This window comes from Colias eurytheme, chromosome 16 (assembly GCF_061535395.1).
Source record: "Colias eurytheme isolate Ceu_HAF_F1 chromosome 16, ilColEury1 Martin Lab GWU primary, whole genome shotgun sequence".
Classification (NCBI taxonomy): domain Eukaryota; kingdom Metazoa; phylum Arthropoda; class Insecta; order Lepidoptera; family Pieridae; genus Colias; species Colias eurytheme.
In genome coordinates, this window is record NC_142995.1 from 5,194,077 (window position 1) to 5,217,441 (window position 23,365).

Here is a 23,365-nt window from a genome sequence, read left to right on the forward strand (position 1 = left end):
TAAAAAAGAAGTAGGCGGTAGTGTCATGCCATACTTTTCCGGTATGACTTACAGCCCACCATACCGACGCGAATGTGTTGATTTAAAAAAAACAATTATTCAACCATTTGTACCAAGCTAACTTTTGCACAGGTAACCATCGTCGTGCAGCCATTTACGAAAATCGCCATGCCATACTTTTCGGACGATTCCAAATGGTCGCCATACCGCCGAAAATCTGCAAAAATTTTTTATTTCGCCTATCTTTTTGTACCAGTATTGCATTTGGCTTTTTGGAGAGTATTTGATAAAATGTGACCATTATTATATTTGCCATACTTCTAGTAGGCGGAAAAAGTGCTGTCATACTTGAAAAATAAATTTATTATTAATTTATATAAGTGAAGATTTCCAACACCTAGATCTTTGAAATTTTGTATTTATATTCGTTGATCCTCAAACTTACAGGAAAAATAAGTGCCATACTGTTACAAATCGTTTGACTTTCGCTATTTTCCGATGAGTTCGACTAACGCCCACGCGACTAAGCCGCCGGTACCAGCGTTCACACCATCATTTTTCTTTTTGTCATTGCGTACTAAGAACCCTGTAGAACCGCCATCCTGTTACAAATGACTCGAAATTTTGTGTCAGTATCTCCCGGTCTAATTCATAACAATTTCTAAATAAGAATTTAAATAAATATGAAGAGTAAATAAAATAGTAAATTGTTTTGTGACTTCTGTTACGTCGTATTTTTTAGAAAAGTTGAATTACTATTGTTTTATGTTTATGTATGGTTTACTTATGTGATATGTCTCAATCCATAAACGTATTGCTTTATAATTTTACAACGTAGGTGTAAAATGAAAATTTTACACCTACGTTTATTTCGAAATACATTGTTGTGTGTTATTGTGTATTATTATTGATTGTGTATTATTTCGAAATACATTTTCACAAGTGAAGTGGGGTTGGCTACATCTGTGTGAATTCTTATCAACTTTTAGGGTTGCATTATCTTATAAATCGCTATAAAGCGCTTATATTAGAAGTCATGTTAAGCCGATACAATTCCAATAACTACATACTTATAGAATAAAGATATGAAATCTTGAAAATCTTGGAATTATTATTTTATTGGTAGGTATTATTATGATAAGTTGTATCTAGTACTTACCTACCTACAAAACTAATCATAATATTAATTTATCAAATATTAAATTATTACGTTTTACCTCTTCTTTTTACCTTAATAAGAGATTTGTTTTCATTCATAAATATCCATGTACCTATATTTTATAATTTCATAATATGAACTTTAACCTTTGAAGTTTGAAGTATGTTGAAATGTTTGATAACTATCACGAACATCGGAAGGTGCTTGTGATCCTTAAAATGTCATCAATTTACACTAAAAATACTTCAAACATCGTGGAACAGTACTAACCTTTACGATTTTGGTTGTCATTATGAAGAGGCATCTAGTAATCTTTATTTATGCATCATTAAAACAGATTTAGTCACCTCCAACCAAGAGATAAATGACTAATCTCATCAAGGTTCCTTTCATTCGTAATTACTGTTACCATTTCAATGTTTTTTACTTTTTATGATTTAGCAATTCAATGAAATCGAAGTCGTCATTTTCTTTTTAATCAATATGCTATTGAAAGTATTTAAGACCTATCCAGTTAAGCCAATATAGTCTGTGCTCTATTCTTACAGAGAACCACAGATTATCAAATAAATTACTACGAGCTTTCTTAATAGAAATAAGTAATAGGTAAACACTAAAGTAGGTATAAAACCATGAAACATGGAAAGGTCACAACAACAACAAACACTTGTATGACTTGAAACAAAATAAAATCGGCTGGACCTATTTTAACGGAACGGCTGGCATTTATAACGTGACAACTGACAAGGCAAATGAGCCTTCTTAAAACTATAAAAAATAAAACGATAGTTAAATATCTGTTCATGTTTTTTTCATATGATTATTAAATAAGCTGAGGGCAAAAAAAGCAAAAAAGCAGTTGAAAATGTATTATCAAAGTAGGTACTCGCGTTTATTAGTATTTTAATTAGAAACAATATAGAACAACGTACAAATTATAATTCATTAAGTATAACAAGCTATATGTTACAATGTCATTCCGCAAATTCTTGTAGGTAAGCAGAAATAATCAACCTTTGATTTGAATTCAATTGTGAAAATTATCATTTTTTATTGCTTTAAGCTGCAATAAAAAAGTTGTTAATAAAGATAATGAGAAATTGATTGGATGTAAATGAATTAGCAGAATTGTTCTAGTATTACAATTATTTAATTTAGAGGCCTTTTCGTGATTATTCCATAATAACATTGAGAAGGGCGGTAGGTACTTATTTTTCTAGACTTGATGAATATTAATAACATGCACTAGCTTCAGTGAATCAAAATGTTATTTTTACATAGTGGGTGCTGGTTGAAATTCAAAATTGCCGTGAAATGAATAATAAACACATAGAAGTATAAATTTAAACATGCCCGAGGTTTTTGAAACGACTAAAAGTATTGACGATAGCATAATATTGTCTTCTATTTTTCCCTAATATTATGAAACCCACAGAACTATATCGATGAAACCTTTTTTGTAAATGTTTGCCTAACCATTAAAGCTAGAAAGCCGATCGAAACTGATGTTTTGTTATCTAACGATAAGAATATATTAATGCAGATAGTATGAAATTCCGAAACCACAGGTTTAATATCGCTGTTCTATACTATCTATGTCATAAGCTTTGTTGATGGCAGCTCACAAATTTCGTAATACAAACCTGTTATAAGCAGGCATCCACATAATATATTCGTTGGTCATCGATTACCTAATAATATTATCAATGTCGCAGCCGCTTTCGTTGTTTGTTTTCCTTATTAGCGACTGTGTGCATTGCATGTTGAATGGTTGCAAAATAATAGTAAACTATAACCTCAAAATAATTTTGGGTAGACTTCTATTAAAAGAATGAATAGTATGTTAGACATGTATTTTTCAAATATTACCGCTTCATTGGGTTATCATCAGCGATAAAGAAAACTTGCGAAAAAAAATCATAATGAGTTTCTTAATTATAGACCGGGAGATACTGACACAAAATTTCGAGTCATTTGTAACAGGATGGCGGTTCTACAGGGTTCTTAGTACGCAATGACAAAAAAAAATGATGGTGTGAACGCTGGTACCGGCGGCTTAGTCGCGTGGGCGTTAGTCGAACTCGTCGGAAAATAGCGAAAGTCAAACGATTTGTAACAGTATGGCACTTATTTTTCCTGTAAGTTTGAGGATCAACGAGTATAAATACAAAATTTCAAAGATCTATTTGTTGGAAATCTTCACTTATATAAATTAATAATAAATTTATTTTTCAAGTATGACAGCACTTTTTCCCCCTACTAGAAGTATGGCAAATATAATAATGGTCACATTTTATCAAATACTCTCCAATAAGCCAAATGCAATACTGGTACAAAAAGATAGGCGAAATAAAAAAAATTTTGCAGATTTTCGGCGGTATGGCGACCATTTGGAATCGTCCGAAAAGTATGGCATGGCGATTTTCGTAAATGGCTGCACGACGATGGTTACCTGTGCAAAAGTCAGCTTGGTACAAATGGTTGAATAATTGTTTTTTTTAAAACAACACATTCGCGTCGGTATGGCGGGCTGTAAGTCATACCGGAAAAGTATGGCATGACACTACCGCCTACTTCTTTTTTATGGGCTATCGGTAAATTCAAAAATTTTTGTGTTACAAATCGTTTGACTTTCGCTATTTTTCCGACGAGTTCGACTAACGCCCACGCGACTAACCCACCATTACCAGCGTTCATACCATCATTTTTCTTTTTGTCATTGCGTACTAAGACCCCTGTAGAACCGCCATCCTGTTACAAATGACTCGAAATTTTGTGTCAGTATCTCCCGGTCTATTAGCTTTTATTCGAATTGTGAAGTACAGAAATAAAAATAATAGTGATGAAGAAAAATGTATGTAGTTGTTCAATTATTTCGATGGATAAAGTTTCATAAAACATATTTCTTTGACTGAATTCCGACACCTATTTATAGATATCTAATGTTATTTTCCTGTAATTGGAGAAGGTGCTTTTTAATTAGAAAATATTTATGTTGGACTTGGAGTATAAAGTAAATTACGCACAAAAATAGAATGGACTTTGATTTATCAATAACATACAATATTAATCCACGAAATATTACATCCACCAACATAATTTGGCACCACCAATGCACATGAGCTTCGGCATGCAGCCAGAATATTATATTACATATAGTCCGGGATACATCGCCCATTTTTGCAAGTGAATACTATCAAGCTAATTTTTCGTGAGTAGCTTTATTTTGATGAGATGCCCAATAATTTCATGTACGAAACTCTCGATTGTGGTAGCTACCAGAGGAAACAAGGATAAAATATTTTGATTTGATGGTTCTCAAATATTAATTACTAACTGAATGTTTTTTTTTGTTCAATCTCAAGATAATTATCTAAATTATTCGAAAAAATATTTGTCCTACAAAATCTATGGTTTGATCAAAGAGTCCCCCTTTCCAATTTGTATCGATAACGAAGTCATCATGAATGATTACTATTTACTAACAAGCTGATTTTTTTATTTTCACTTATTTAATACTTATATAATTCAACAGACATATTGTCCTACAAATTGCGTAATAAATATTTGAGAACCGTCAAATCAAAAATTTTTATCCTTGTTACCTCTGTAAGCTAAGTACCACAATCGAGAGTTTCGTACATGAAATTATTGGGCATCTCATCAAAATAAAGCTACTCACGAAAAAATTAGCTTGATAGTAATCACTTGCAAAAATGGGCGATGTATCCCGGACTAATACGCCCGTTATAATTAAATATTTTTTCAAAAGCTTGTCAAACACAATTTGTATTCAAGTCCTAACTTTAGGTCAACGGCATAACGGTGCGATTACAGTACAATACATGTGCTGTGTGAGAACGCTTTTACAATAGAACACACTCGTAAAAACGTCTGCTTGTGGCACAAAAACATGTTTTTTTTTTTAATATGTTCTGCCTGATTGTTACACTCGAATAACCTACACTCTACAGATATTAATACGTTTTTGTACATTAAGTAAAATGATTTTGTAATGACGGGGTTTAGTACCTAATATATTAAATGTACCTAAATTACTTGATAGAGTTTGAAAAGTAAAAAAATACATAGGTAGATAATATGTTTTTTTAAATTAGTACATAATTTATATATCTTAAATATCAATATTTTAAATATTTGGTAATCAAAATGCATACAATATTATCTTTATAGGATTTATCCTTGATGTAAATAATAATCAACAAAGAAGCTAAATGTGGAACGCATTTCCGTTCTCATCCCCTTGTGAAACGATGTTTTAGTTGTTTGTAGGAACATTTCAGTTAGTTTTGTCTGTACATCTTACAATAAACCGTTTTTAGTTCCTTTGAACAGCATGTTAAAGTGTTATTTGGTGTAGAATATTCATTTTTAAACAGCGATGGAGCTCCTCATCTCGAACGAATTCGTATCTTTTTTTTTAATTCTACACAATGGTCAAAAAAATTTTAAGCGCCCTAATGAAAATAGTGAGTGAATATACAAGTACATACTCCTCCTTTGACTTCATTCTCCAATCTTGTGACTTGCTCATTTTTTGCTCGATTTTTAGTACCTATTTCCGATGAAAGATTCGCTTAATCAGTAGGAAGTCCACGTTTTTTTAAACAACCGTTATTTTGTAGCTTTTTATTCCAAATAACTGACCTTATGTAGTTACAAAAAGTGATCCGTAATTGCAAACGTATTTTCAAAATAGAACTAATCAATATTTCGCATTTATATGCACGATTTATTGAAAAGATAGATAAAAAATTACAAGTGACTTCATTCTTAAATAACTTTTTCTACATCTAAAAAAATGAGTTAAAAAAATAATTTTTATGTAAGTACATACCTACATGAAAAGTAAGGTCAGTTTACACAATTTTATTGGGTTTCACATAGCAATGACTCATGTGATTTATACTTTACATTATACATCTATACTAATATTATAAAGAGGAAAAGTTTGTATGTATGTATGTATGTATGTATGTATGTATGTATGGTTTTCACGCAAAAACTACTGGACCGATTTCAAAAATTCTTTCACCATTAGAAAGCTGCATCTTTACTGAGCAACATAGGCTATATTGCATTTTCAAAAAAATTAGAGATCCTTACCAAAAATGCAATAATGTAACCCAAGGTGTAAAAAAATCCTCAATAAAACTTTTGTCATCGCGTGCGCTGCGGAATCTATTGAAGATAGAACAAAAAAATGTTCTACGGTATTATAGAATGGATCAATATCTACAAGAAAGTCCGCGATACCATATGTCCATCTTCAGTAGTTATGTTACTACAACAACTTTTTTACGTTTTCAAAGTAAATAGAAGTGCCGACAGTAATCAAACCATGTTATCCATACACATATATTAATCCTTATCCCATTAAGGGCCGATTTTTCAATGCTTGGATAAAATTTATTCGTACAATAAAGTATTACACGATAATATTAAAATGTCACGTAAACTGTCAAATACGGGCAATTAGAATACGTTTTTAAAATGGTAGTTTTATACATTATTTGACGAATAAGTTTTAACCAAGCATTGAAAAATCAGCCCTAAATGATGTTTTATTATAGACTGTTTCAATACCAGCAAAATACTTTTTAAATGAAAAGAATTGGAATTTGGATATTCCATTCAAAAGATATAACGAATTTTTAAAAGTGTCAATCTACAGAAAATAGTAGGTATACTGTTCGAGCAGGCCGTAGTGCGGGGGTCACGGAGGAATTCTACCAATATGCGTCTTGACGGAACACAGTGGGGTTTTGGTCGGTAGGAATCCGACATAACCCACGGCCCCCCGGAGGCCGTGGGTATCTATGACAGATTTCCCCACTAAAACAAAAAAAAAGGCCGTAGTGCGGGACGGGGTAAAGGTGATTTTCATGTGATTAAAAATTAAACCTATAGTCCGACCTATAGTAGACTTTTCACTGTAACGATATCGCTATCTATGCGGGTGAAACCGCAGGGCAATGCTAGTTTTAAATAATCTATCTATTTCATAATTATTATAAGATGGAAAACAACTACTTACAGATTTGGAGCACTAGGTAAGTACAGTACCTACTACCTACCTACTCTTATAATAAAATATTTAACATGGTCTATTTATTACGGGAAAGCAGTGGTTCAATAATAGAACGACTATCTTTGAGCAAATATGGAAAAAATATCATCTAAAAAACCAACGTCTTTGACTACGTTTTCTAGAAATAATAAAAACCGCGCCGATACAGCTAAAACCACAGACCGCTGCACAGGGTTGCAATTCTTTTGTAATCTACATATTTAATAAAATTGTATTTCATGGAAAATTCAAGCTTCTTCTTTTATTCTATTGGCATTTCCCGATACGAAGAAGAATAATGCCACTATCCAGTAGATAAGATTAAATTAAAAAATACGCCTCAACTTTCTTTACACAGTACCTACTTGTTTATCTATAGGATTATTAATTTTTATTTGATTATTAAAAGCCCATCAATTAAATATTATAACAAACCCTTCCTTTTATCTTCAAACAATATTTATTTTTATAAAACTTTATCTTGAAAATCAACCTAAAGTTGGCAACCCTGTGAGGCGTGCTTGACCTTCAGTACGGGAATTCTTTAAAATAAATCACTGCGGAATCTGACAGCAATTACGGTAGTCTGTACACGACAAAATACTTTATTACATATTTTTCCTTACAAACTAAGTCGATAAAATTCGTGAAATACACCAACGCGCGCCATGCGTGCAAAAATCTAAATACGTTCACGCTAAACAAAGAAATTTCAGAAAAGTAAGTAAAATGCGGTTAAATACATATATTGAATATTATGTTGGGCGACTAACAGGGCGTGACATTATTACACAAGGGATTATGAAAATTATACTTGGAAGTAGGTAATTACGTTTATTTAAAGTTACTAGGTATTAATTGGAATTGAACATTTTGTAGTTAAAACTTTAATTAACAACAGAATATTGTGTAAATATAAAATCCATCCATTTTGAGTTTTGACTTGGTCTACGTGTATGATAATATCATAATTTTATCATACCTAACCCTACTCGCAAGTCGAAAAGTTTATGAAGAGTTCTGTACATAACTATTACGGTTAACTATAAAATGTTTAGAGTTCCCTTTAAGTATTTTTAATTTACCAGTAACAGTCCATTAAACAAGCTTCACTCCACTAAACATACGAAGGTACCTACTGACTGCGCTTGTGACCTGTATTTATACGTACCGCTATCATGAATGCTTTTCATTATGTGCACATTCTATACTCATGTAATTATACTCCGAGCCTATTATTTGTATTGAATCCAAAACAATTTGTCGGCCGCTTTGTCGGGCCTAATAAGTCGACTGACTCATAATGATCCATTGTATTGGTAAACGACCGTTACATTTTGAAGATAGGCTGGGAGTTTCTGTGGTTAAAATATGTAGGAGGAAAAAACATACATTCAAGTGGGCCCCTTTTGAGGGGGACAGGTGCATTTCACATCTGTTTCAATAATCGATATTCTTATCGGACAAGCCTAGTGTGACCTATTACGCCCCTATTTTTTTACTTTTTAATTTTATGCTGTCGAAGATTAGTAAACCCATGAACTTATTTTTAATCAAGTTAAGAAATGAATGAAAAAATTGCAAAGCCCTTGTACCTTTACCTTTCATACAATACCTTTTCGCCTACATTTTACATACATATTTCCTAGAACACATTTTTCAATGCAGGAGTAGGAAGCACTAAGAAATAATGAGAAAAATATAAAATCGATCAAATTGCAACACGTATCTAACTACATGTTCATAGGTGTATTTAATGGCATTTTTAAAAATTAAAATAAGTTTAAAAACGGTACCTACTCTAACATTCTGCAAAACAAAACAAAACAATCATTAAAACTTTTTCCATCAGACGATTTGATATCTCTATGGACATTGCAATAACAAGAACTATTCAAGCTATAGCTTACTTATAAAAGTGCTTGCAACAAAGGGTTCGTTCTTACAAAGTACTGTTCAACATCAAAGAAAAGCTAATGAAAAGCCTGCGTAAGCTTCGCATAGCGAGTAGCGACTCATCACTTACCCCACTTTTAGAGATCTGACAAGTTTCTTGAAGTTTACACCTACTTGTTCTAACTATTTGCGGATAAGAAATCAAGTGGGTTTGTCTATGGTGTTTTAACAGATGAGTTTACTTTTTTATTAAAAATTTTGTAGGTATGCGAAATGTGTATCTTTTTCGTAAAATCTTGATATTTAAGCGTGTACTTTCATCTAACACACAAACTTACTGATGAAATTGATATTTTGGTTTTATGGCATTAAAATGCTTTGTAAATATAAATTTATAAAGAATAGAAAAAATTCGATCACGAGGCGGGACCGGAATGGCGCGAAAGGATGCTGGTTCGAGTCCCGCCTCGTGATCGAATTTTTTCTATTCTTTATAAATTTATATTAAAATTACTGATTTCAAACAGTATTGTGATGATACATCTATTGGAAAAGACTTACATTATTTCTGTTATATTAAAATGTAAATTATTTCAATGTCTACGTATAGTCTATAGAATCAATACTTATCATAATATTAGATAATAACCGGTCTAAATTGTTAGATACACAATTATTACTTACTGTATTGTATAGTTTACTACTTGTACATTACTGAGAGCATGATACACGCTACATCTTTGTCCAAGGTAAACATCTGTTGTCAATATTTCTTCTCCCCATTTGATAACAGAACATCGTTATATGTATTACTAACAAAAAATACATTATTAGTAAACCGCTGAGAATCAATCATACCCATGTAAAAATATCGGTAAGTCATCGTTGCGCGTTGGATACATGATACTTACTATCCAAAGTTTTCACTATAACTTTGATAGTTCTAATCTTTAATCTTTATTACTCTAACAATTTTTGGTCTATTTTTATTTGAATGAGTACCTTCCTAATCTACTATATAAAGTTACGACTAGGCAAGTCGGTTCTTACCAAGATTAGAATATCAACGAAACCAGCAACAATAATGCCTCCTTGAAACATCTGAACGCCTACAGAGCAATAAAAACATTGAAAAGATGTTTTTTGTTTGTTTATGTAAAACAAAAGCCTTGAAAGAGCTCTGAAATATCAAATGTTGTTCCAAATTTAAACATAAAATTATACGTCACTTTCTTTTAATAAAAGCTATAGGTACTTACTAGTCTTAATATAATTGAATATTTACGAACAATAACTGGAATCTCTGGAAACTCCAAGGGTTTAGATTCGACGCCCACGTTGTTCTGAATCTAATGCATATTTTAATACAGAGAGGTTCGAATACTTGCCAACAACTGAAGAATGCATATTAAGTTAGCCTCTCCTTTTCTTATTAGAACTTTTTACCGGAAAAATATTATCATACAACCTTTAATATGGAAAGTATAGTCATTTACATAAGTTTATGATTGCTTAAAGTAAGCTTAAAGTAGATACGTAACTTGTAATGATATTGATTAGTTATATCTGAAGCTTGAGTTCTCTCTTCTAATCGCTGATAACATAATAACATCTTTATTTAAATAAAGTTTGCTGGTACTTGGAACCTTACCTTTATTGTAGATAATTTTCATATATGTGAAAATGAACGATTTTTCTATAAAATTCATAATTATTAATCACGTAAAATAATATTAATCTATGTCTTACACACTATCTCGTTGAATTGTACAGCAAAAAAAATGCGTGCGTGTACTAGTGTACACACGTTAGAAGTGAAACTTCTTTATGACCTTATTCAAAAAATAATTTACTATATGCAACTTAACAGAAGTACGTCGAATCAAAGATGGCGCGTAACGGAAAAATGTCACGCGTAACGAAAAAATGTTACACTAAATTTTTTTCCAACCCCGATAAAGAAGTTTCACTTCAAAAATTATCAAAAATGTTCCTATTCAAATGCTCTATTACCTCAAATAGCTACATTAAGGCGTTACCCGGCAATTTCGACTATGTTCAACCTCTATAAAGTCTGGTACAACATAAAGCACAATACCGAAAAAAATATATAAAATAGGATGGTCTTTGATCTTTAATTGCTCGCGAGGACTTTTTTCCAAAGTTAATAGATTTCTAGAAAAAAAAATGTGCCGTGGTCATCGATTTTTCCGCAAATACTCTATAAACTTCGTAACCTGCTGACTAAGAGCTCTGAAAATTTTATGTTTAATAAATTATCAGTTACACAACAGTCCCTGACGAGGATTTTTTGTTTCACTGATTGGTATCTTTTTAAATACAAAATGCGAGGAAAAAAGAAGGTGCAGCGGGAGAGATTTGAGATCCGTCAAGTATGGTCAAGGTTATTAGCGCATGTATAAGCCTTAAAACCATAATCCGCACCCATTGTCCACGCAGATTACAAAAATAGGTCATGAAAATTCGACGAACAAAACTTCCAACTCTCAAGTTTGAACAAAGCCTGAGTTTCCATAGAGTTAACATATTTCTAGTGCATTTGCAAGGCCGGTGACTACCGCATTGCGACGTTCTCACAATGCACCTAAATAACACTTCTCGCATGCTTAAGACAATGAACGCGAAACAATCTTAACTTTCATTTACAATTTGTGCTATTTCTTAGATAGTATCCTTTTAGATTTGTGGGAACCGATCTCCTGCTGCGGCAGTAATTAGAGAGAGGAACAATTTATTGTGGAACTTAGAAAAGTTAATTTCTGGTACATGTTAGGGTTTAATGAAATGTTTCTAGTGATAAAAACGTTGTTCTAGGTAGGTTTTAGACGACACAATATCGACTTCTATTTATCATTTTATAAAGTGGTAGGTATAAATAATTGTGTGCATATTTTTAATTATCTAGCTACCTAGCATATCATCGGCTTGAGAAAGTTTTCTTATGGTATTTATTTACTTCATAAAGTAGTTAAACCGATATCATGCCATTTGTATTTTAATCTTTATATTGAAATGGCAAATACAAATTACGCTCATAACATTGAAAAATAGAGCAATGCATTATGACGAAGCAATATTTGCTTCGTTGCATTGATGTGTTTACAATGACTTTATTGTTGGTAAGCAATTAGGGTCAACGAAAGTACGAGAAAATAACGCAATATAACGGCCATCGAAAATGGGCGGCCATTCAATCGATTTTAGCGAAATAACGTCCAACATCGTGATAACAGCGGTTGATACGGTAATGTGTTTGTGTTACAGTACATTGAAGATAGTCAATATTGTAGTCATTCTTATTACTTTGTTATTATTTCATAAAGTTATGGATTTCAATTTTTACGGTATATCGAGATTTCAACGTCTTCATTGCAAGATAGTACTCATAGTTTTAACTTAGTGGTCCGTAGGTACAGGAAGCATTTTTGAGTCGTTTTCAAAATAATTGTACATTACCACAAAATGTTTGTCCCCCTAAAAAATCTTCGAAAAAAATATGGTTACGACTGAAATAAATCATTGTTAACGTTTTACAGACTAAACTTAAGCATACTGCATATCATTTCTGATAAAAAGCAATGAATTGCGATTCAAATTCTTACATAAATTTAATGTGAAAATAAAGTAACAAAAAGAGCTCCATACATTTTTTTATTGTCCCCTATGTAGACGACAATGAAAACCAATATTTTTATCAGAATTTTTGTATGAAACTTCCTATTTTTTTGTATCATAATTAAAAAGCAATGTTTGAAGTGTTATATCTGATAGATTAAACTATTTAAATTACCTTAAATAAACGAAGAATGACATATTATAAAAATGTCCCTATCAATCGTTACAATTTCGTGACACTGATTTATTGACATAATTAACCAACTTCTTGTATCACAAAGAAGAGGAATCTAACTCTAATCATTGGCAACACTGGTCAGGTCACGAAAAGTAAGGTCACATTAACGCGCCGCCATTTTGTTCGTCGTCCAGACATGGAAGAAGTCCAGTAGTGTGCTGTGCAAAAAATTTAGTTACAATTTCCTAACGACGCATTCTCAACAAAAGTAAGTACATTTTGAAGAATTCACCTACCGCAATTGTATTATACTTAAATTATGACTAGAGTAATAGATTACACTTTCAATCTAATGGTAAATGTGATTATGTTTTGTGTAAAAGTATTTCTTAGGTTATTTTTTACATGTTACTGACGAACAATTTCTTGACATTTACTGACGTCAGTAAATTGTAGACGGTAAAGCTGTGGTCTCATGTGTAAAGTATGAAAATAAGATATTAAAATGTGTGTTAAATTAATGTAACGAATAAAAATAAAGGAGAAAAACAATAAATCTCTCAAGATAATTTTTTTTTAACTACAGGCCATACTTTTTTAAACCATGATGTAGGGTTAGTAAAGTCGGGCTTAGGGACTTGACTTTTCCTGGGATCTGATAACTTTTTTATAGTGAAAGCGGATCAGTGAGTCTTGGCCTCCAATTTTACAAGTGGTTTCTGATCTTAATGACAATGAAAAAGAAGCTCGAAGACAAAAATGGAAAGAAGCTAATGATAGAAGAAAAGAAAAGGAAAAGCAAACAAAGAATTATAAAAATTGATTGTTTGTTGATTATTTTGTAACTAAAAATATATATTTTTTTTAACTAGTGACTTCTTACTTTTTTATATGTAATATTACCTTATTCTGAATACAGCCTTACTTTTACAACTTCCTGACATTTCCTAACGAAACAGTTTACTGACAATTTCGTGACGTACAAATATTTTGAAAATGACCCTTTTAGATTTTTTATCAAAACCAGGTTTTTTAGAAAATTGAATAAGAGATAGGAAAGAATACCTAATGCGCAGGATGAACTTTTCTTGAAAGGGGTAGTTAACTATGTTCTAAGTAAATAATTATAACTAGGTAGTTTTGGAACGCTTCGGTTTCACTTCGGCTTTAAAATCAGTTTTTATTTCTCACAACATAATCGTACACGGATATTAACATCATCGCAGACCATCTAATGCTCAAACAAACACAAATATCAATATTTGCATGAGCCGGTTCTGGGGTTTTATACGCTCGATAGGTGCCTTTAGTATCATAGCAGCATAAAATAAATAGTTTGGAAAATCCAAAAGTGCACGCCTCATATTTTTTTTAATAATTATTTATTAATTATTATTTTTGTTTATTTAATAACAATTAAACCACATCGAATCAGACCCTGAAAAATGAAAGGGTTCTATTCCTGAGCATACTCAAGCGTAAGAGAAAAAAATAATTTGGAAAATCCAAAAGTGCACGCCTCATAATTTTTTTTTAATAAATATTTAATAATTATTATTTTTGTTTATTTAATAACAATTAAACCACATCGAATCAGACCCTGAAAAATGAAAGGGTTCTATTCCTGAGCATACTCAAGCGTAAGAGAAAAAAAAAGACTCGATTAGTAAAGTATTTCGGTCGCTATCGTGTTAACAAGAAAAAGGATCCGCACATACAGACACACGGACGTCCAAGACAGAACTTTTTTAAACTGTTTTTTAACTAGTTTAAATAACAAAAATGACATCAAAAATATCATGAACGTTAAAAATAGTGTTTTTTCTTAATATGTGTGTGTATGTATTATCTTACAAGTGCAATGTATGATACATAAAAACATTTTAAGTTTGAAAAATCAGATGTTTTGCGCGAAGTGACAGTAGTACCCACCTCAACGCTTCGCTTATGAGGCGTGCAAAAGACTCGATTAGTAAGGCCTCCCCCACATTGGGCGTAGGCCGAGCGTACGCGTTTCCTGAGCGTGCTGCCGGCGTCGGCGCGGCGCGGATGTCGCGTCAGCGCGCCGTCTGTGGGGCGCGGGCTACGCGTTGTCCAGCGCCGCGCGGGCGCTGCGTGAACGCCGCGCAGACGCCGCGCTTACGTCGCGTTCCATGGGCGTCGGCCGCCCGTGCCCCCCCGCACACATTCCCCTCCCGCGCCCGCTAGCATCTCAGTCAGTCACAAGGCAATGAGTGCGAGGGGCACGGCGCGGGCGGCCGAGTGCTTTAGACGCGACGTCGCGTCGGCGCGGCGCTTGCGCAGCGCTTGCATAGCGTTCGATGGCGCGACGCCCGCGCCCCACAGACGGCGCGCTGACGCGACGTCCGCGCCGCGCCGACGCCGGCAGCACGCTCAGGAAACGCGTACGCTCGGCCTACGCCCAATGTGGGGGAGGCCTAAAGTATTTCGGTCGCTATCGTGTTAACAAGAAAATCCTCCGCACATACAGACACACGGACGTCCAAGACAGAACTTTTTTAAACTGTTTTTTAACTAGTTTAAATAACAAAAATGACATCAAAAATATCATGAATGTTAAAAATAGTGTTTTTTCTTAATATATTGTGTGTGTATGTATTATCTTACAAGTGCAATGTATGATACATAAAGACATTTTAAGTTAGAAAAATCAGATGTTTTGCGCGAAGTGACAGTAGTACCCACCTCAACGCTTCGCTTATGAGGCGTGCAAAAGTGCCTCCACAATAAATAGAATAGGTATTTGAACAAACACTCAAAAACACATACTGAAAATACACATTTCAATGGAAACATGAAACTGACACATTTAGCATTGCCGACATCATTCGCTGGCATTAACTGTGCTAACAAAAACTCGGATGCAGCTTTGTTCCAGATTTCCATTACAAATACGAAAAGCAATGGATAAAAGGTATCTTGTCGTATACGTTAGCTTAATTTGATTTTCTCACGATACTGTATTGACGCAAAGATTAATAGGATAGTGAAGTTATGTAATGTTTGTATAATATTGCACAGTTTTCCTATGATCGGATTTGATGGGCGTAACTTACTGATATTAATACTCTCGTCTCTATTAAAGTAGAGGTAACGTTATTTTGAACATATATCTACCTACTATGAAATAATGTTTTAACTTTTATTTGAAATCAAATATCTCAATTATCACTTATAATGAATTAACATTTAAGAAAAAAACGATGCAAAAAAAGCCTGCCTTTTAAAATCTCATCCTAATTAATTATCTCCAAAAAAGATCTTTAACAAAACACTAGTTCAAATTTCAAACAGTGAGTTAACACTCCCACACCCGAATATTCATACTCAATGTTAACCTTGACCTGATGCTTCGTTCGTTTAGGATGTTTGAATACAGGTTTAGAAGTTCCAGGTCAAAATTCCAGTTGGAATTAGCTAGGCACCATGTAGCTGATGCTGTCTACGGCTGCGGAACTTTCATTCCTTCCAATTGTGAGAGTTTTGCCTCTTCGCATATAAATGCACTAAAAACTTTTCTCCTTCTAGTCTTCATCGATATTACGGCTGTTGCTGTCGAAATTCAGTTTATTGAGGACTATACTTATTACTCAGTTCTAGATTACTCCGATAAACAATCCAAAACACAATATAACTAATAACTAATAATAATAGAATATCATATTTCAATTACCACATATATAAGTGATTCATTACTATGAACAATATCGTGGGCAGCGAAAATAGGCGAGCCTTGAAATATGTGATCGCAAAAAATATACAGCAGTGATGTAACATGAACGAACCGAAATAATTAGACAAGTGACCCATTTCAGTAATTATTTTTGTAATCGTGTAATGAGTGCGAATTCCCACACCGCGAAATACGTTGTAAACTGTAATAGCCATCATAAAATGCATTTAACCATGGCCATAAACATGATTTAGCAGCCTCCCAGGAATGTTTAGGCATTCTGTTTGAATGTTCAATTACCGCCGACACGTGGTATCTTAATGTATGACATTGGTAATCATGATGTGAAAATTTTTCACTTAACTTATTTTAATTAACATTTATTTAATACTAGCTGTGCTCCGCAGTTTTACCCGCGGCCGCGGTGCTCCGCTCCTGTTGGTCTTACCGAGATGATATCTTATATATAAAATTCTCGTGTCACAATGTTAGTCTGCATACTCCTCCGAAACGGGTGGACCGATTCTCATGAAATTTTCTGTGCATATCGGGTAAGTCTGAGAATCGGCCAACATCTATTTTTCATATGTACCACGGGCGAAGCCGGGGCGGACCGCTAGTATATATATATATATTTAGCCTATAGCCTTCCTCAATGAATGGTCTATCTAACACCGAAATAATTTTAAAATCGGACCAGTAGTTCTCGAGATTAGCGCGTTGAAACAAACAAACAAACTCTTCAGCTTTATAATATTAAGTACACCTATATAGATAGATGTAGGTCATGTAGGGTTATACTTATGGCAAAACTATCATGAAAACTGATAAACATGAACTACTACTAAATTATGATTTATAGGGTGGGGTGTCCGTACTCCGTGTACATGGTATTTGAATGATAAATCGATATTTGAACATAGCTATGCAAATACGGGGGGAAAACTACCCGGAAAAGCACACGAGCTACCTTTAGGGGTAAGAAAGTAGTTATATTTACGTTGGTACTACTCGTGTTCCTACTAATAGAAAAACGTTATTCAGTAAAAAGGGAGTCTGTCACAATTTTGCATATATTTACATAATTTGAAATTTAAACCTCAAGTAGCACACTGTAATACTTTGAGGTCAGCGGCTTTAATCATCATTCAATTAAGGTAAGTCTTCCGACAAAAAACTGGCTCTTATGAAAGACACGTTCCACATACTGCCAAGTTCAGAGTCAGTGAGACAAATACGGTAAAAACCGCAAAACCTGCACGGATTGATTCCTATGACATACCTACCTTAGGGTGCTTTTCCACCAATAATGTGCAAGGATGTTATATGTATTATGATTGGTTCTTACCAATCATAATATCTTTATTTAGTTTGAAGTTGGAAACGCTTACATTTGAAGCGATACTTTTGCTTATTAACAATCACATTCCTTGCTAAACATCCTCGCACATTATTGGTCGAAAAGCACCCTAACGCGGCCCTTGCATCAATCTTCGCTATACTCTTTCTTAACTCGTTTCTGAGTCGAGTTTTTTTTTCACCACCAGTTTCTCGGAAGATATCTTGATACGAAATAAATTTTCCATTCAGGCAATAACATTTTAAACTTTTATTTTTATTGACCGTTGACTAATGCTAATGTGTGCAGGATTTCAATAAAATAAAACCATAATAAAACAAACGCTTACATATAAAATATTTATGTTTCTATCATATCTAAATTATAATTAACTAGCGACCCGCCCCGGCTTCGCACGGGTGCAATGCTGATACTAAATACACTACAGAAAAACTGTGAACGTTGTATATAAAAACATTACGGCCCGCTCCGGCTTCGCACGGGTATAAAATAGATAGCCGGGCGGCCGGCCGGTACCGCCGCGGCCGCAAAGGCTACGTCCCGCAATTTTTAAATCTGTAATATCTTCGAAAATATTCACTTAAATCATACGGTGTAAAGGGCCATATAGATCTATATTAAATGAACAATGTATTCAAGGTATTTAATTGGTTAAGGATTAATGCTGTATTGGTTAAAATCGCATCGAAAATTTGCCATTATTTGTCGTAAAAAGTAAATGACAAAAAAAAGTTATTGTGGGTTATCCATAAGAGATAGACATATACCATCGCGGACTTTTCTTTAGACCTTTTCAATCTGTATAATATTTAGTACATTATTTTGATAAAACTCGTAGGCCTCAGCCTGCGTTTGCAATGTAAGCGGAAAAAATGTAATTTTTTACGACATCACATTAGAAACCTCAAAAATAACAGTACTTCTCCACTATTTAATGGATGTTATTATACATATAAACCTTCCTCTTGAATCACTCTATCTATTAAAAAAAACCGCATCAAAATCCGTTGCGTAGTTTCAAAGATTTAAGCGTACAAAGGGACATAGGGACATAGGGACAGGGAAAGCGACTTTGTTTTATACTATGTAGTGATGATGTTTCTTTTGGGTACATAAAAGACTTATTACGTTTCAAGGTAAATCTTGCGTGGTAGTGGTCTTGAGTTCTTGACACTGATCCCACTAACGGAGTCAATTTTAATAGAATAATGATTTTGGTTAGGTTGACATTTAAGTAGATATAATATAATATTATTAGCATTTTTTCATTTAACATTTTCAATACAATTCCCATGTGAAATACGTTTTTAAATTAATTATGTCACTCTCGTCTATTAGGTTCGGTACTTTATTAGAGAGTAATACACTAGTATATTATTATTATTAGTCTGTGGTAATAAATATGAGTTCGTTTAGCTGCAAAATTGTTTCAATTTTAATGTAATGTAATAATGTTGTCACGCAATGGGCATAGAGGATGATATAACCTGTATGTGGCTACATTTAATTATACTGAGGTACAACCTAAATAACCTTGCATGTGCATTTATACCAGCCAATTAATTTGTCTCGTTATCACGTAATTTAATATGTGGTATGAAGTTTTGCCTTATTTGCCATCACACCCAAAAACATATAATATGTTTTGACTTTTGAACAACATTATTTTATACAAAATTGTTTTTATTTTTTTAATTTAAAACAAGAATAAGTGACCTTATGACATAAAGGTGATTAATAGACACATTACAAAATTATTTTTAGGCTCAAAACGGAGGAGTTACCTGAAAATAAATTTAAAACTTTAGGTTTAACTTACATTTAAAAAATTTCTATATTTTAATAAAGACTTGAAGAAATATCATAAAGAAAAAGCTTCAAATACATTCTAAGCGATGGATAGCTAAAGATAACCTAGCAACTTTATGTTACGTAGAACTGTGTCAAAGCTAACCGCTGCTAGAAATAAGAAAATAATCAAATAGAAATACCTAGTAACAATTAGCCATAATGTTGCGTGTCTTATATGTAATATATAAATATTAAAAACGTAGGTATAATCTTGACCTAGATTGACCTTGACACAGTCCAGGGTTCCGTGGCAATTTAGTAATTAATTGATAAAAATTTCTCTCTTTTGACTACATCGTTGATTTGTTAAATTGTTAGTTAGAATGTTACTACATAATATTGCAGCTATTACAATTTGAGAGGTCACAGATTGTATTTCTACAAATGCATTCGATAAATTTTAACATAAAACATAAAAAAATAAAACAAAAAATAATAGCTATGCATAATTCTACGTCGCGTCGATACAATTAGTTTTTGTTAATTTTGTAAATTCACTAAATTGTAACAACTGTTTTTAAGTTTTGCACACGCCACGATTTGCGTGAGCTATAAGACAAGGTGAGACGTTTTCATTTTTTTTATGTATTTTGTAGTTCAAGGTAACAAATAACATTGTATATTAATATGTTTATTAATTTCGATTTTTCTTACTCAGTAGTATAATATCTAAATCTTTCTAAATAAATATAGAACTAGCTGACCCATCAAATTCTAATCTTGCCAATTTCCAAGACACCATTATCATTTAGAATTCAGATTTTAAGATATTAAAAACATTTGACGCACTAAACTCATAACTACCGATGAAAACGTACAATATAATATATTTGTAAGTTCAGAATTATTTTGCGTTTTTGTCGTTACGGTCACGAGTGAGAAAGTTCAAGGAAAATAGGATAATACATACGGAGGAGGGACTAAATTGTGATCCGTTAGACATTTTATTACTTTCGTATAAATTCATTTGAAAGTGAATTACTTCGCATGTCGACAAAAGATTCGTGTTGTGAATAGCGATGGATATGAACAATGATCTACATAATGCACTTCTATATTCTCATACATGTTTTATAACCTTCATGCGTTTTATAATGGTTTTATACTGCCCTTATAATCTGTACCTACTAATATTATAAAGCTGAAGAGTTTGTTTGTTTGTGTGAACGCACTAATCTGGGGAACTGGGATAGGCTATATTATATCATCACGCTTAGACCAATAGGAGCGGAGCATTGCGGGTTAAACCGCGGGACACAGCTAGTATCCTAATAATAAAAAATCAGAGGAAATGGTTCCGTACCTTGTTTGTCATTTACCGTCCGGTTTTTTTTTTTAATCGCTTACTTTTTACCAGTATTCTAAGTTCTTTCTTTAGTTTAATATACTAAGAAAATAAGTATTGTCTGTATTATTTATTTTGTATCTTTTACTTTGTACGGGACTATAAAAAGCATGACGACTAAATATAAAATAATTAATCATAACTATTACAAGTATTACGGGATAGACCGGTAATATCTGTTACGTTATTAATTGGTTTACAGGTCAACAATAAAACAATTGGCTTGTCTTTAATAAATTTAAAATTTTAATTTTTAAATCGCTGATAAAGGAAATTTACGAAAGCAAGCGTATACTAATTACCTAGTAATTCATAATTATTATAACTACGTCGTTTCTTTTCTTGTAATGAATCATATTAATATTAAGAACTAATGTTTATTGTCATTTAATAAAATAGAATAAAAATACACACAAACAACACATTCTAGACGTCCTGGTTTTTCAAAATTATTATCAGAGGGCTTTAGGTACCTAGTACGGTCTATAAGCCTCGAGATATTATGTTGATTATAATAATTAATAAATTAATAATAAAAGAGAATAATCCAAATCAATTATATTGACCAATAAATATTATAATTATAGTAATTATTTGATAAGATTTGAATAATGTAATGTAGAATAATCTTGGATTATCCGGCCATAAACAACTGTATCAGCAAAATATAATAAAGATACCGACCGTTGTTTGTTGCTTTGTTGTATAATCTATTATAACAAAATTGACTAATCCAAATGTGATGCTGTGTGAAATTCGAGAACGGCTGGACAATTTGGCACCTAGTTTGTTTTACATTTTCGATTCAACTTAATCCATCGAACGTTTACAAAATTTGTAAGTTCTTTTCTAAGAAATAACTCTGATTATCGTGTATTAAGTATATTTATTATTTATGTTGTCAAGACGCAGAAAAGTAAATTTATTAGCTGGAAAAATGTGCCTGAACTGAAAAACTATACTCGGTAATGAAATATAGCTTATCATAAAAACAATCTATGAATACATACGTGACAAATTATTCTCGAATGGCGTGTTGCATGACAATAATAAACTATATGAAATTACCCCACATACTCTTTTAAATGTATATGCTACTAGGTTAAAAAATTCTTTATTCATTAAGCCCGTGGAGCGTGGAAATGTAATGTACCTATTTATTTTTAATTTCCAACAATGAGAAAGCTTTTTTCAACGAGTTAATATAATTTTAAGGCAAATTTTAAATGCTCCGCTTATTTCGGTAATTAATGAATGAATTTATGTTAATTAAGTGTTAATCTGAACTGCGTGAAATTAAGGTCAAAAGCTCTTTGACTTTCAAACCAGAACCAAGATTCGACTACTGCTAATGATATTCGAAAAGAAAATATTGCATAATTTGAATTTCGATATAAATATTATACAAGTATATTATGCGGACTGCGGTGATATATGAGCCTGATATTGGAATATTCCTTTGAATTTATTAAAAATATGCTGTTAAATTAGGTTTATCTTATAGATAGAGTTGTGCGCTTTGAGTGAAATAATAATAAAAATGTTACTTTATTGCTGTATCCATTATAACTGTATATTGAAGATCGCCAAGAAACCTCATATCGATACAATACCATTTGTCGGATGATTGATGTGGTCTAAATACCACGATTTAAAGAATTGTTCGGACAATATAAAAAATAAAAATAAAATAAAACTACGAACTGCTAAGTGCTAACAATAGAGCCGTCTACATTGTTATTCCACGGTTCGATACAATATGTAACTTAACACGATTTACGTTTGATGGTTATATTTAATTCTTATATTTATTGTTACAGTTCGTCTTCGAGAACGGTACTCATGATGATGGGCTCCTCCCACGGGAGAAGTTTCTGGAAGTCGGCGCTAGAATGGAAGCTAGAAGGAATTACTTGAGCAACGAGTGCTCGAGGCTCGGCTTAGATGGGTCTAGTCAGAAGGCGTATGCGTGGGAATATCTCATCAACCGACAGTACCACGTTATATGGTGAGCATGACACAATAATGCTCATTTCAAAATAAGTAACGTTACTTGAAGTAGTGCTGTCTCTTTCTAATGTGGTGGATAAGATGAGATAAAAATCTTATAACTTTTACTTGGATAATATGCAGCAGACATTGATCTATAAAATTA

The 23,365-nt window shown here is 32.7% G+C and overlaps 1 protein-coding gene across 6 annotated transcripts in view; it reads left to right on the forward strand.

The window, feature by feature from the left end:
* LOC149901768 (carbohydrate sulfotransferase 11) overlaps positions 1–23,365 on the forward strand; it is a 37,014-nt gene that overhangs the window by 9,238 nt on the left and 4,411 nt on the right. For all 6 annotated transcript variants that reach the window (XM_090111007.1, XM_090111013.1, XM_090111009.1 and 3 more), the window contains one exon: positions 23,031–23,218. In XM_090111007.1, coding sequence (XP_089967133.1) covers positions 23,031–23,218 — 188 coding nt within the window. The remainder of the gene's footprint in view (positions 1–23,030; positions 23,219–23,365) is intronic.